This window comes from Megalobrama amblycephala, linkage group LG19, assembly GCF_018812025.1.
Source record: "Megalobrama amblycephala isolate DHTTF-2021 linkage group LG19, ASM1881202v1, whole genome shotgun sequence".
Classification (NCBI taxonomy): domain Eukaryota; kingdom Metazoa; phylum Chordata; class Actinopteri; order Cypriniformes; family Xenocyprididae; genus Megalobrama; species Megalobrama amblycephala.
This window is the reverse complement of record NC_063062.1, coordinates 29103189-29120000: the sequence shown is the minus strand read 5'-3', so window position 1 is coordinate 29120000 and position 16812 is coordinate 29103189. Positions and strand designations below refer to the sequence as shown.

The following is a 16812-nucleotide window of genomic DNA, read 5'->3' as shown; positions in this document are numbered from 1 at the left end:
TGCCATCCATGTGGATGTTACTTTGACACGTATCACCTACCTAAGAATTGTTGCAGACCATGTACACCCTTTCAAGGAAACGGTATTCCCTGGTGGCCTCTTTCAGCAGGATAATGTGCCCTTTCACAAAGCAAAAATGGTTCAGGAATGGTTTGAGGAGCACAACAACGAGTTTGAGGTGATGACTTGGCCTCCAAATTCCCCAGATCCTAATCCAATCGAGCATCTGTGGGATGTGCTGAACAAACAAGTCAGATCCATGGAGGCTCCACCTCGCAACTTACAGGACTTAAAGGATTTGCTGCTAACATCTTGATGCCAGATATCACAGCACACCTTCAGGGTTTAGTGGAGTCCATGCCTCGATGGAACAGTGCTGTTTTGGCAGCAACATTGGGACCAACACAATATTAGGAAGGTGGTCATAATGTTATGCCTGATCAGTGTATATGTTTATTATATTAACCACAAAACCGACATGTTGTCCTCTCCAGGATGCTGTCAATGTAGTATCCTGACCAGCTAAAAGCAGAATGTATTCATATCTATGGAAATTACACCCAGGGCTCTTGCTAGAGGGGCAAAAGGTGGTGACGATTCTAGGAGCCGCAGTGATTTCAACCAAGGGGGACCAACAGTAACAACCTGCACCAGGGCACCGGATACCATTGTTGCCAAATCCATGGGAAAACCTACTTTTACATTGTTGTTTTTTGTCTGCGGGTTGAAGCGACAACCCCAGTTTTTTTTGTTTTTTTTTTACAGGGTAACCAAATGCGATTAGGCTAGTTTTGGGCTTTTTTTTTTTTTAAATAACAATTGAGCTGGTTTTGTTATGCAAACCTAGCAACCATGCCGGATACCTTAGCTTTGGCCCAGATTACACCCATCAGGATCTCATTTTTACTGTCATTGATTTATATTCCAAGAGGATCAACACCTAGTTACCACAACCACAAGTTACGTATTTAAAGAAAGGCAATGTTTAATAGAGTTTTGGAAAAAATCACAATATGTACATTTAAAAATACTTGATTTTTGTGAATCTATAGCATGTGGAATATACAGAGTCGAATAGTGGAGAAACAAAACCAAGAAAACCAAACATAAGATAGAGAAGGAAGATATAAAGATATAAAGACCACCCCCTAGAGACTGGGAGAAAAAACAACAACAGAGGAAGAAAGCAATTCACTGACAGTCAAAGCTGATTTTTTGGTTGACTGAAAAACAATAATACAGGTTCATTTCCTTCATCAAATCAGATTAAAAGAGGAAAGAATGCTATACACCATACATGAATGAATGTTATATGCTTATAATGCTGTAAAAGTCTATTGCAAAAGAGGTGCAAAAGCTTTATGCAATTCATACCAGAAAATCCACTGAATTTCATTCTTCTAGGTAGCCAATGCTTTTAATCTGTCCTAATAAGAACACTTACAACTCAAATGTGATTTGTGGCTCGTCTAGAACTAGATTGCGTCCTATTGCTGACTGCACTGAGAGAGGATATTGCCTTCAGAAGGAAATACTGTCTGAGTAGCAGACTAAATCTTATTTATTAGGAGTTATAGCATTAGGATCTGTGTTAGTATGCCCGGTCGAAGTATTTAGTTGACTCGCTGTTACACTATTACATGTGAAGCTGGACTGGTTCCTACAGGCTTCCATAGATTCTCTTGATGACATCACCTTCGTCCTTCTCAAGGATGCCTTTGTCGATGTACGCGTCCACCTGCTGGTCCATGAAGTCCCTCAGCTTAGAGAGGTCGTAATCTTAGAGATGCAAACAGAGAGAAGAACACAGAACCTGATCAGCACAGACACTGACCTACACATGGAGATGGACTTCACTACAGGAACTCAGGAAATGGTGCCATTTGTGTGCCCTTAAGTTAAAGGGGCCCTATTATACCCCTTTTCATAAGATGTAGTCTCTGGTGTCCCCAGAATGTGTCTGTGAAGTTTCAGCTCAAAATACCTCTCAGATCATTTATAATAACTTGCCAAATCTGCCCCTCTTTGGGTGTGAGCAAAAACACAGCATTTCTGTGTGTGTCCCTTTAAATGCAAATCAGCTGCTGCTTCCAGCCCCCTTTCCAGAGGACGACGGAGCTTTTACAGCTGGCGTTTCGGTTGCTCAACAACAAAGCTGAATCTTTTGTTTCGAATCGGTGGTTCGGAGCATGTATCAAACTGCCAAAGTCAAGCCCCCCCAGTGGTGAACCATTGAAATTTCGAAACACTTACGACGTAACGACGCCTCGTTTACAGAAATCATGTGACTTTGGCAGTTTGATATACGCTCCTAACCACTGATTCGAAACAAAAGATTCGTAAAGCTTTGAAGCTTCATGAAGCAGTGTTTTGAAATCGCCCATCACTAGATATTGTTGAATAAAGTCGTTATTTCGTTTTTTGGTGCACAAAAAGTATTCTTTTCGCTTCATAACATTAAGGTTGAACCACTGTAGTCACATGAACTGTTTTAAATAGTCTTTAGTAGCTTTCTGGACATCTGAAAGTGTTAATTATCTTGCTGTCAATGGAGGCCTCACTGAGCCATCGGATTTTATCAAAAATATCTTAATTTCTGTTCAGAAGAAGTTTCGAAGACAGAATTTTCATGTTTGGATGAACTAACCCTTTAAGCTCGTCTTTTAATCATTTAAAATTCTTAATTTCTGATATGAATACTATGTAAGGATTATTCAGTTCAACTTGATGGAATTTTACTGTACAACTGAAATTCGTAAATTAAAAAAAGTCTAACAAAATTTTTTGAGTGTAGTAATGTTTTAGTTAAGTGTAGTGCTTTAGTAATGTTTTAGTTTTTGTACATTTTTGCACTGAAATTCAGTTTTGTTAACATTTTAGATCTATTGAGGGTGGCACAAAACATGTTTCAGTAGAGAATTGTTATGGGTTATATAAATCTGTGAGTAGGTTGAAATAACGTAATGGTCCATGCTAAATGACTATTTGGAAGGCTATAGCCTTGAAAAAGACAAATACTTGAAATGTGTTATTATTTCTGTCTTGTTATTAACGCTGGATGTCAGAGATCACAGTAATGCCTGAAAGTAAATATGCATAAATGAACTTCTAAATTCACATGTTTTGGCACAGCATGTGTGTGCGAGTGTGTTTGAGTACATTGTGTGGGCTGAAAATGCTGGCCATCAGCAGAGCGTGTGTTTGTGCATGTTGGTGTGTGTGGGCTCTGGCAAAATTTATAGACCAGTGGTTTCTTCCTACACTGACCATTACAACTGAATAAGACTGGTCAGTCCTAACAGACACCGAACAGAGCAGCGGAATTTCCTCCAGACCTCTCATGCTTCCTGACTATGCCTGTATCAGCGGCCATAATGACCATGACTCATGTTGTATTTAAAACACTCACACAAATTCTTTATGTGTGCATATGACTATCCTGACCCCTGAGTCAAGATGAATGTAAATAGATTTTAATGATGGAATAGAACGGACTATTTAAAAAAACAAACAAACAAAAAAAAAAACAACAAAGAATGCAGCTATACTGAGTAGGCTAAATATATGATGAAATATTTTTTTTTTCATGTTTAGAGGGTTAGTTAGTTGATTATTTCACTGTATTGTTATTGTTTGGTCACAGGTTCAGGTGGTATAAAAAGCGCTTATTTAATGGACATCGATGAGTCGAGTTTTCAAATGCTAGCCTAGGCAATTTTCCTTTTTGTTTTTTGTAATATTATTAAGTGCTCTGCCATCTGTGTTTGTTCAGTAGCTTTTAGTTTAATAGCTGTAGTAGCGATATGTTTCTTTACTATGGAAGCTTGTTTCCGCCACTGAATAAAAAAAGGTAATGGCAACTTATTATCTCACAATTCTGACTTTTTTTTCTCAGAATTTCTTGATAAAAACTTACAACTCTGACTTTTTAAAATCAGAATTTCATGATAAAAACTCACAATTCTGACTTTTTTTCTCAGAACTGTGTAACAATTGCGAGCTATAAAATCAGAATTGCGAGAAAAATGTCACAATTGCGTGTTATAAAGTCAGAGTTGTGAGATATGAAACTTGCAATTATGTCTTTTTTCCTAAGAAATACTGAGTTTATATCTCACAATTCTGAGAAAAGAAGTCAGAATTGTGAGATATAAACTCAAATAAAAAAAGTCAGAATTGTGATAAAAAAGTCAGAATTGTGAGTTTATAGGCCTCTCGCAATATATCTCTATCTATATCTTGCAATTGTGAGTTTATATCCTGCAATTCTGACTTTTTTCTCACAATTCTGACTTTTTTTTCTCGTTTATATCACGCAATTGTATGGAAGAGGATTAGGGCCAAGCAATAATAAAAAATAAAAACATCTCGAGATTAAAGTTGTTAAATTTCAAGAGAAAACTCGTTAAATTTCGAGAAAAAAGTCGAGATAAAATGTTGAGAATAAACTCGTTAAATTACGAGAAAAAACTTGTTAAATTTCGAGAAAAAAGTCAAGATAAAATGTTGAGAATAAACTCATTAAATTACGAGAAAAAAGTTGTTAAATTATGAGAACAAATTAGTTAAATTATGAGAAAAATGTCGTTAAATTTCGAGAAAAAAGTCAAGATAAAATGTTGAGAATAAAGTCATAAAATTATGAGAAAAAAGTTGTTAAATTATGAGAACAAATTTGTTAAATTACGAATTTGTTCTCATAATTTAACGACTTTTATCTCGTAATTTAATGACTTTATTCTCATAATTTAATGAGTTTATTCTCAACTTTTTATCTCGACTTTTTTCTTGAAATTTAACGAGTTTTTTCTCGTAATTTAATGACTTTATTCTCAACATTTTATCTCGACTTTTTTCTCAAAATGTAACGAGTTTTTTCTCATAATTTAATGAGATTATTCTCAACATTTTATCTCGACTTTTTTCTTGAAATTTTACGAGTTTTTTCTCGTAATTTAATGAGTTTATTCTCAACATTTTATTTCGACTTTTTTTTCTCTAAATTTAACAACTTTAATCTCGAGATGTTTTTATTTTTTATTATTGCTTGGCCCTAATCCTCTTCCATACAATTGCGTGATATAAACGAGAAAAAAAAAGTCAGAATTGTGAGAAAAAAGTCAGAATTGCAGGATATAAACTCACAATTGCAAGATATAGATAGAGATATATTGCGAGAGGCCTATAAACTCACAATTCTGACTTTTTTATCACAATTCTGACTTTTTTTATTTGAGTTTATATCTCACAATTCTGACTTCTTTTCTCAGAATTGTGAGATATAAACTCAGTATTTCTTAGGAAAAAAGACATAATTGCAAGTTTCATATCTCACAACTCTGACTTTATAACACGCAATTGTGACATTTTTCTCGCAATTCTGATTTTATAGCTCGCAATTGTTACACAGTTCTGAGAAAAAATTTAGAGAAAAAAAAGTCGAAATAAAATGTTGAGAATAAACTCATTAAATTACGAGAAAAAACTCGTAAAATTTCAAGAAAAAAGTCGAGATAAAATGTTGAGAATAATCTCATTAAATTATGAGAAAAAACTCGTTACATTTTGAGAAAAAAGTCGAGATAAAATGTTGAGAATAAAGTCATTAAATTACGAGAAAAAAATCGTTAAATTTCAAGAAAAAAGTCGAGATAAAAAGTTGAGAATAAACTCATTAAATTATGAGAATAAAGTCATTAAATTACGAGATAAAAGTCGTTAAATTATGAGAACAAATTCGTAATTTAACAAATTTGTTCTCATAATTTAACAACTTTTTTCTCATAATTTTATGACTTTATTCTCAACATTTTATCTTGACTTTTTTCTCGAAATTTAACGACATTTTTCTCATAATTTAACTAATTTGTTCTCATAATTTAACAACTTTTTTCTCGTAATTTAATGAGTTTATTCTCAACATTTTATCTTGACTTTTTTCTCGAAATTTAACAAGTTTTTTCTCGTAATTTAACGAGTTTATTCTCAACATTTTATCTCGACTTTTTTCTCGAAATTTAACGAGTTTTCTCTTGAAATTTAACAACTTTAATCTCGAGATGGTTTTATTTTTTTATTATTGCTTGGCCCTAATCCTCTTCCGTACAATTGCGAGAAAAAAAGTCAGAATTGTGAGATGAAAAGTCACAATTATCTTTTATTTATTTTTGTTATTCTGTGGTGGAAACAAGCTTCCATACATTACGATCCATATGTGAATGGGCCACATAAGTTTTTCAAGCTGAGGATACTTTGTTTTACGTCATCGCCCCCTTTTGTTACTTCATACCCCAAACATTTGAACAGTACAGCAAAATAATCAGAACAAGCACCAAAAAGCACCATTTTCAACTAAAAATGGAAAACTTTTTATACATTTGGCCATTGATTTACATGACAACAGCATTTGAGGTCCTGCAGGACTTCATGAAAATGCAAGCTTTTGAAATTGGGTTTCAAAGTGCAAGTTTTTGAAAATTGTACCGTTATCATCTCCATGTAAACAACAGTAACTCAAATTTGTGAAAACGGTGACGTCATGTGCATGTGTATTACGTGTTCAGTCTATATGTAGTGTTGTTTGACATCGCCAACTATTGGCCTGGCATACATAATACAACATTTTTAGTTGTTTTCGTGGATCCTTGTAAACGTGGATCATTTTGAAAACTTTTCAGTTTTTAGTAGCCTACATCATTGTCGTGAAAACAATAAACTTTAATTTAGGATGATATTTTTGTTTTCGTTGTAATGTTTAATTTAAGATCTGTTTGTGTTCTTGGTTTAAAATGGATGCATCAGACAACTTTACAGCTCAAATAACTAAATGCTTTGAAAGACTTATTATTAGAGCTTTAAAACTATGAGCTGTAAAGTATTGGCAGACCTCTATTGTAAATGCATTACTGTAATTGCGCTGTAGTGTGAGTTTATCAGTTCAAAGAACTGAACAAAAAGTTCTGAAGAGAAACTGAACTAACAGAAAAAAGTAGCAACCCACATTCTTTACATGCAAAACATTCTTCCTCTCTATTTCTTCCTCTCTATTTCTTTTTCTTTTTTCTCTGTCTTTGTCAAACATGCCTTACTTACAATCATTCTCCAGATTCCCATGCAATGCATGCCACTGTTAATTTACTTTCCCTTAGAATCAATGGACAAAGACCTCAGGCACACACATTAGTAAAGCCCTTCATCCTTTCTTGTTTCATTAAGGGATTTCGGCAGCTTTGTTTCCAGGCGGACCCCCCAAAAAAACGCAGTCTACCGGATATCCTGTAGAATTCAACCTATCAAATGGCACGACCAATTGTGTGTGCCATATGCATCAGACGTTCAGCCAACGGTCAGGGCGACGAGTCTGATGGTGTGTCACAATTTGCATACTATCCGTACTGAATAGTATTCGAAATTAGAATTAGTGCGTCCCAAATTGTAGTATTTTGAAATGAGTATCCCAAAGATACCTGGATGGTCTACTTTTTCCGGTTGGAATCTGAAGTGTAGATTCATGCACACTCTAATGGCTATTATTGCCCATTGCGCGTTGGATGAGGATTCGATTAGAACTACAAACATGAATAAAAAGTGTTAAAAAACTACAAACTTGACGGGTGTGCGAGTATGGCGGTTAAACAGAGTAGTTTTGTTACGTTAAAGGGGTTTGAGTGACTAATAATCAGTATCTAACCTGACGAAAGATATTTATTCAATGTTATTCACATTATTTTTCATCTGCAACAGAACTGTGAACTTTTATAACGATGCGTTTGGTCATTAACTTTTAAATGCATCATTATGCAAACATGAGGAGAGTTACCGTGCTACTACATTTCTCTCCGAAACGGTAGGAAATTGAATTAAATTGAATGTGGAGGATTTTAACTGTGACAAAATGATTGGCAAGGCAGTTTTAACAGTGACAGAGTTGTCTGTTAAAGACGCAGTTATGTACATCCCTAAACTTGCCTACTATTCTGCTGCATACTCAAAAGTATGTATTTTTTTCTTCACAAAAACAATACATATTTTTAGTCTGTCAATAATGCTGACAGTTTAATTCCTGTTTCTATGAAGCCCCTCCTTGCTCTGATTGGTAGGTTGGACCGGTGTGTTGTAATTGGTCAACCACTTCATGCTCGTTTCGAAATGTCACGGCCCTTACCATAACCATGAGTTTCGACACACTACTAACCAACTCAACCAGGCCTCGTCCTCTTTTTTTTTTTTTTTTCTTCCACATATGCATATTATTTAAATGAGGAAAACTGTGACCTCTTTGTTGAGAGAATAACTCTTTTTGGAGTGGACTTTGTGCTTTGTAACTTTGCTGGCCAAAATGCTCCAACAACAACATTACACACTAAAGAATGTTGAAAATGTAAAAAAAGAAGTCCCCTTTAAAGACATTTTCCCTCTATAAATTTCATTACCATACTTAAAATTTCATTCTTCTTAATGTATTTAAATTAAGGTAGTGTTTATACATCATTGAATTATTGGTTTTACTCTCTTTAATGTATTCTGATTTAAATAAAAAAAAAAAAAAAAAAAATACAGCAGTGAGTATGAGAGATAAAAATATGCTTCATTTGCTTTATGCAGAATAATTTTCTCTTTTCTTTTGTGATGAATATGACCTGAACATGATTTACCCGTCTAGACGGTAACATGCTGCTTCTAATGAATCTGTTTGGAATATGAACAATAGAACAACAGTTCTCATCTCAAAACACTCTCTTATTTTCTGAGCTGAACAGATGATGCCTAAAGAACACAGACAGTCGCTCAGTCTCATGCTGGCAGGTATAAAGAGAGGAATACACAGATCTTTTGTCCAAAACACAGCAGACTTACAGCACTGTAACAGAGCCAAGCTCATCAAACCTACGCATATTCATGAGCGCTCTCACCCACGCTTATTTTAATTGCAAATTAAGGGGAGAAAAAGAGTCTTTAATTTGACTGTTCTTCTCCATGTTTCTATGTAACCTTGGGTTAGGGGTAACACTTTGACAGCTCTAAGAGGGAGAAAAGGCTGTTTACCAGTTAAACACAGATTACCAGAATGTTCACTAGCAGTACAGGATATGTAGTTCTGTCATGACAACTCTCGGGAGATTGGTTTGTAATAGACATTGACATGGGAATGTTAATGTATTTGGTTTTAGCGGAATAGATCTGCTACGCTGCTGCCGCTGCAGAGCAAGTACCGAGATTGCTACTACCAAAACATTCACAGACATTGCTGCTGCTGCACATGTAACATAGCAGATCTATACAGGTGGAGCTGGGGAAGGTGGAGGGTTTCTGAAAGTGTGCTGCATACTGCTAACAGAAAACACTGTCGGTATATGTTTGAATGTTGAGCCGCAGCTCATTGGCCGCTGATGCAACAACAACCAATCAGCTGTGCTATGTTGATAATGACGTGATTGCTACCCAATGATCAGCCTGCGCCATCTAGTGTTTCATGCTAGAACTATGTAATAGGGTCATTTTGTCATTTCCAAAATCTAGCAACAGCCTGACATCTTTAAATTGCATTATGCATATAGGCTGCTGGCCTACATTACACTAACTTGACCACTGTCTATTAGAATGTAGAAATCGATTTCTGCTCTAATGCAGTTTAATCTGAATAATATTACCAACAAAATGGATGTGCATTAAAGGGTTAGTTCACCCAAAAATGAAAATTCTGTCATTAATTACTCACCCTCATGTCATTCTACACCCATAAGACCTTTGTTCATCTTCAGAAAAACAAATTAAGATATTTTTGATAAAATCCAATGGCTCGTGAGGCCTGCATTGAGAGCAAGTAACAAAATAACGAATAACTAGTGAAACAACAATATCTAGTGATGGGCAATTTCAAAACACTGCTTCATGAAGCTTCGAAGCTTTACAAATCTTTTGTTTCGAATCAGTGGTTTCGGAGCGTGTATCAAGCTGCCAAAGTCATGTGAACCATTGAAATTTCGACGCACTTGTGACGTAACGAAGCCTCGTTTACTGAAATCACATGACTTTGGCAGTTTGAGATCGTTTGATACATGCTCCGAACTGCTGATTCGAAACAAAAGATTCATAAAGCTTTAGAAATCGCACTTCACTAGATATTGTTGAATAAAGACGTTATTTTGTTTTTTTGGTGCACAAAAAGTATTCTCGTTGCTTCATAACATTAAGGTTGAACCACTGTAGTCACATGAACTGCTTTAAAATATATATTTAGTACCTTTCTGGGTGTTTGAAAGTCTAAATGAACTTGCTGTTAATGCAGGCCTCACGAGCCATCGGATTTTATCAAAAATATCTTAATTTGTGTTCCGAAGATGAACGAAGGTCTTACAGGTGTGGAACGACATGAGGGTGAGTAATTAATGACAATTTTAATTTTTGGGTGAACTAACCCTTTAAACATTAAAACAAATTTCCTGCTGGCTTGAGTCATGATTAAATGAAGAGTACAGCAAGTACAGCACATTCTCTGTCCATTTCAGCAGCTGTAAAATATGTAGTATTTGATGAACATTTACCTTCTTTGTTGCCTTCCTTGTTGTGTTTTTTCAGCCATTCAATGTTCTTCCTGATTGCATCAAGATAACTCTCAGATTTCCCAGGATGACCTGACAGACAGAAATTACTATTATTATTATGTCCCATAATCATCAGAAAAACAGCCACAGTGATGATTCACATCTTCCTCTGAGCAAGGTTAGAAATTTACTCAATTATCAGCCCATTTTCACATGTATGACACTGACAATCCTGATTTCAAGGTTGGAGTTTTGGCCAGTGACAGAAGAAAATGAAAACATTCTTCTTCTTGTTCTTCTTGCTTGTTTAAATTATTATAACTCGTCTGCCTTGTTCAATATTTTGCAAGAGAATATAGAGATGAATTAATGGTGCTTTTAGAATAGATATATTTTTGCAGTCATCCAATACAAATTTGTACACAGATCATGTTATAAAAGAGTTTCCATAGCAACAAATAATTTCCGTCAGTTCTGAGCTGTCATCTCATAAATGTGGTAATTCTGACATTAAAGCAGCATTAATGTATAATGGGTGTGCTCTAAATGGTTCTTGGGTAATAAACAATAATGATTATCACAGCTTTTAACAATAATGTTTTCAAGGAATCAAAAAAAGTACCATGGCCTCATAATTTCATTCATTACTGTCAGTTCACTCTGAGTGTTACAGCGATGCCCTCAATCTGTTGGGCTGCTGCAGAGTCTCCCTATGGGACTGAATCTCTCTCTCTGTATCTCTATAACACACATACTGCAGTCTGGCTGTATGTTTCCTGCGGAATTGCAGGCTAGTTTTGTATTTAATACAGGCTTATCAGTATATCTGCTAGCCTGCAGAGAGCCCAGTTAAACAGCTCAATTACACCAGCAGAACCTGAGAGGCTTTTAATATGATCCGAAACCATAAACATGCTGGTGAAGATGATATAGGATCCTTGCATATACTCACTGATCTCTGCAGCAGTCTGGATGTCTTTGGTTGAGTCTTTTAGCGATTCATACTCCTTCTGCATTTTGGCAGCTTCTGTTTTGGTGTTGTCATCATCATCCGATGCTTTTCCTGGAACGAAGGGGGGGAAAAGAGTATAGTGATGCCAAAGTCTTCCTGAGCAGAATCTGCAGTGAATGACTTGCAGTTTGCAGTGTTGTGACCTAGGCTGGTTTGAGGTGTGGTGGTAGGTCAGAGTTGGGCAGTGATTTACCTGTAGGGGGCGTAATGCTGAGAGGAACCAGAGATTTGCCCAGCTTGTTCTTGGTCTGCAGGGCAATCATTGCATCCAGATTTTCTGTGTGAAAAACATAATATTTATAAATACCGTGATGATGTTGTAAGCATTTTGTAGACTGTATTTTTCCGGTAACATGCTACAATAAGGTCCAATTGACCCTTTTGCAAAGACCCGCCCCCCTTAGTTACTGTTGCTTTGTCCGACAAGCCATGGGGCTGTCACGCCGCACAGAGTGAAAAATACATCATGGAGCAAAGAGGACACTGACAACACGTCGACAGACAAGACAAAGCAGGTCTCTTATGATATTAAACAAAGTCACAGCTTTCAAATTGTGTAATTTTTAAAGAAATTCGAACAATAAAAACTGCTTTGTGGCTCTTTAATGTGTCATGACAGATTGCTGTAGCGCCTCAGCTCAAGCGGCTCGTGAACCGATCATCTCTTCCTACTAGTTAATTTATAGCATCAAATAAACATGAATGAACATGAGAAGGAATGTTGTTTCAAATGCGGAAATACGTCAGTACACACCATTTTTCAAGTTCAAGTCCACCGAGGTTAATCTTCTAACTCCTGACTGCTTTGTCTGACAAAATGGCGGATTCGGCGTTATGATTGGTTAAATCGCTTGTCAATCAAACTCTCGGCAAAGGATCGATTACACCGTGTGCAGAATTATTAGGCAAGTTGATTTTCTGATCATATTTTTTTCCAAGCACATTTTACCAATTCCAAACCACATCAATCTTAATAACTACTATTAATTTTGTATTTAATCATGAAGGCTGGAAGTGAAAAACGCCTTATATTCAGGTATGCATAAGTATTAGGCAGGTTTTATTTTGAGACCCTATAGGTCATTTTTCAAGCACCTTATTACGACCTATATTTACGTTTTAAAGTCACGTGCCCTCTAGCTGGCGTAAAAATAATGACAGCGTCGTGTTACGTCTGTCCTCATGAAATGACGTATGACTGTTGTTACCAATCAAAATGCGTGTTCATTTAAATGCAATGTGTGGACTTTTTACACCATTTGTCCTATTTCCATTTAGCAAAACTCATTTTTTTTTATTAACGACTAGACCAACGAAAATTAAAATGAAAGTGTCCTGTTGTCGACAGGAGCGCCACTTTAGCAAGCGCTCCTATGGGTCGTATTTCATGAATTAAAATGAAAGTGTCCTGTTGTCGATAGGGGCGCAACTTTAGTAAACGCTCCTATGGGTCGTATTTCTGGGAAGTGACAAACGACATATATAGGCATATTGGTTGGAGAACATGTTGTTTCTTTTACAGATAAAATAAGCCAAAAAATTATTAAATGCCCATGAGAAGGACGCAATACTAATGTAATACTATAAATTGCAAAGTTAAGGCATGACCACTGGACAGTGAAATGCTCATTGGGTCAGCAGGGTCAGACAAAAAACAGGTGGAGAAGAAAAGACACATGTTAACTGCAAAATAATTAAGGTGAAGAATTAAGTGTGAAACCATCAGGAACCCTTTAGTCTCCAGCACCACCATTTTCTAGAACTGCAACCTACCTGGAGTCTCCAGAAGTGCAACGTGTCAGAGACTTAGGCTAGGTAAAGTATTCAAAAAAATGACCCCCATTTAATAAGAATCACAAGCTGAAGTGTTATAAAATACATGAATATTGTCATTTTTTATAGGCTTTATAGACAGACAGATTGAGAGTGACTCTTGAAGGACCAGCACCACATCCTCTTGTACCACTGTTTGAAGAATTTATCTTCCAGAATCTGGCAGTAAGTTTTGGAAGTTCATTTTTAGTCCATAAATACAAACATAATAGTAGTTATTAAGATTGATGTGGTTTGGAATTGGTAAAATGTGCTTGAAAAAAAAATATGATCAGAAAATCAACTTGCCTAATAATTCTGCACATTAACTAGTTAATGCATTAACGATAACTAACAATGATCAATACATTTGCTACACTATTTATTAATCTTTATTAACATTAGTTAATAAAAATACAACTTTTCATTGTTAGGTGATGTTAAAGTCCATTAAATATAATATTAACAGATACAACTTGATTTGAATAAATTTTAGTAAATGTTGAAATTAAGATTAACTAAGATTAATAAATATATTTGACATGGTTAGTTCGTGTTAACAAATTAAACCTTATTGTAAAGAGTTACCAATTTTTATAACTGTATAATATTAATGGTAACACTATATTTTGATCTGTCCATTTTAGACATTCTAACTATAAGTAACTTTGCAACTACATGTTAACTAGCTCTCATTAGAGTATTAGTGGACTGTAGTAGACTACAGTAAACTACTGTAGTAGTTTTTTTTTTTTTTTTTGAGTAAAGAGTGAACAAATGTTCAAAGGAAATTCTGGAAATGCTACTTTACCCATAAAAAATGCCTTCATTTTTGTCAATTAAACATACTTTCAAAATAAAAATTACAGTAAAATTACATGCATTGTCTTTTTAGAGAGTAAAAAATATAGCTTTCACCATATATGGTACTTACAGTTAACCAACAAACATTACTAACGAACGTTATTTTTACGGTACATTTTTTCTTTTTTATATTGTAATTAATCATAACACATTCAAAAATAATAAACAGAACACTTTAGTCAAAGTCAGTAAACAAGTAAATGTCTATTTGTTCTTTCTCAGAGGTCAAAGAGTGTATGTTTTTTAACTGATCAGAATTATATTTGACAACTGAGAGCTGCTTCCAACAGTCCGTATGCAGATATGCGTGTGCCCTGCTCATTATGTGTCCTGTACACACTTTTGTGTCTTGGAGCTGTTTGTCATAGACAAACACATACATTAGGGCACAATGATAAGAGCCTCATCTCATGTTTAAACCACAGCAGATCAATAACCAGCTGTATCCTGGCAACACTCCCTGCCATTCCATTTGATCTTTACAGCACTGTCATCCTGTGGCGCAGGTTGCCAGAATAACCCCATTATTACGCAATGGAGAATTCCAAATTGTTATCTGTGTTCTATCAGAACGACCGCGACCATCTCGTTAGAGAAACGCACTGAATTAATTACACGGAATGAAAGAGAGAGAGAGAACAAAAGAGAGAACACTGGATGAATGAAACAGGATGCTGTTTGCTTGAGCAGATGTCTTGAACATATAAGGGCATGAGATGTAGCGCACGTTGTTTGTGTCCAATCAAAACACCACTGGTCAGTTATGATTGGTTACAAAGTTAAAACATTTTGGAATCATTGCAAAGTTAATAAAATATATATACAAATTATTTCTTTTCAAAATCCTGGAATCCAGTTTAACCAGACACTATATATATATTTAACCTTTTGCTGTTTGTTGAGTAAATGGAAATGTAAAAATAACGACAATACATTCTCTGGTCTCTCATTTACCTCTATAGAACTTGAACTAGCTATAATTTTCTTCTGTTCGATTAGGCCTTATTTACAAAACTGTGAAGGTGGCATGAAGGTAGGATGTTTATATTCTGTCTTTACTCATATACAGACACAGACTGACGTTCTGCATTCATTATTGATATGTGTGTCACCTGACCCACAGGCAACACAACCAGATCAATCCATCCTTAACAAAAGGGACTTAATACTGCATATTAGCACAGATCCAATGCCAATCAAACAAATGCATATGAGTCATATTAATGACAGGGAAAAATTTTCCCTTACAATTAATTATTAAAAATCTGCCATTAAAAATATTGAATGTGTACTCAAATCTTAAAGGGTGTTTACCCCAAAAAATTAAAATGAGTCATTAATTACACACTTCCATGTCGTTCCAAACCTGTAAGACTTTTGTTCATTTTCAGAATACAAATGAAGATATTTTTAATAAAATCTGAGAGATTTCTGTCCCTCAACTGACAGTCCACGCAACTAGACACCACAAAAAATTATTAAAGAAATTAACATATTTAATTTAGGCTTTTATACACATATATTAATTTATCAATGTACACATCAGATATGGTAAATGGAAGCATGCTTGCTTGACGTGCGAGAACCAATGAGGTTCATTCTCATGTGTTTAAGCCTCCGTAAGAACTAGTGAGGTTTGTTCTCTCATGTACGGTTGAGCTTCTGTTTTTGTTCGCTGATCAATGTTTATATGCGAATAAAAGCCTAAATTCAATCTGTTCATCATATAAAGCAATTGAGTCAATATTTGGACTTAACCACTCTATTCTTTATGAGCTTTCTGAAGCCTCAAAGTGGTAGTTGTGTGGACTGTCAATGGAGAGACAGAAATCTCTCAGATTTCATTAAAAATATATTCATTTGTGTTCCGATGATGAATGAAAGTAAAGTATTACTTTTTAATTAAATAAACGGACAATTAAGTGTAGACTTTTCATGACTGTTTTGCAACACTTAAAAAGTACACTTTGTAATAATGTTTTAATAATCATTTGTCATACTGTGTTGACTAACATACTAAAGCATGTAAAGTACTTTTATTTTAAATGTAGCGTTATTCAATATTACATTTTATGGTAATATATTTAAATGTTCTAAATTGCAACTTCATCACTACAGATGTGTAGTTACAAATATCAATAAAAATTACATATAAATAAAGTATGTTTTAGTTTACCATAAATGCTTGTCAGTACATTCGGTAGTACACTTTAACCATATTTCAAAGACAATACAAAGACAATAATTTTGAAATGACAAATAACTTAAGCACGTCAAAAAGTGCTCTAACAGTGTTTAATATAAATTTAAACTATAATAAATTTTTATTTAATACTTTTATTTAATGTATTGTCCAAAAGAATTACATTTAGTTCGTTCAGTATATTCTTTTAAAGGTGCCTTAGAACTTCTTTTTAAAATATGTAATATAAGTCTGTGAAGTTTCAGCTCAAAATACCCCATAGATTTTTTTAAATTCATTTTTTAACTGCCTATTTTGGGGCATCATTAAATATGCACCGATATATAGGTTGCGGCCCCTTTAATTCTCGTGCTCCCCCGCCCCCGGAGCTCGCGCTT

General features: G+C 35.0%; 1 protein-coding gene across 2 annotated transcripts in view; it reads right to left on the bottom strand.

The window, feature by feature from the left end:
- Window positions 1-960: 960 nt before the first annotated feature.
- scg3 (secretogranin III) overlaps window positions 961-16812 on the bottom strand; it is a 28505-nt gene continuing 12653 nt past the window's right edge. For both annotated transcript variants that reach the window (XM_048168933.1, XM_048168934.1), the window contains exons 9-12: window positions 11750-11833; window positions 11497-11607; window positions 10545-10634; window positions 961-1779 (exon numbers count right to left, since the gene is read on the bottom strand). In XM_048168933.1, the coding sequence (XP_048024890.1) occupies window positions 1661-1779; window positions 10545-10634; window positions 11497-11607; window positions 11750-11833 (404 nt within the window). In that variant the 3' untranslated portion in view covers window positions 961-1660. The remainder of the gene's footprint in view (window positions 1780-10544; window positions 10635-11496; window positions 11608-11749; window positions 11834-16812) is intronic.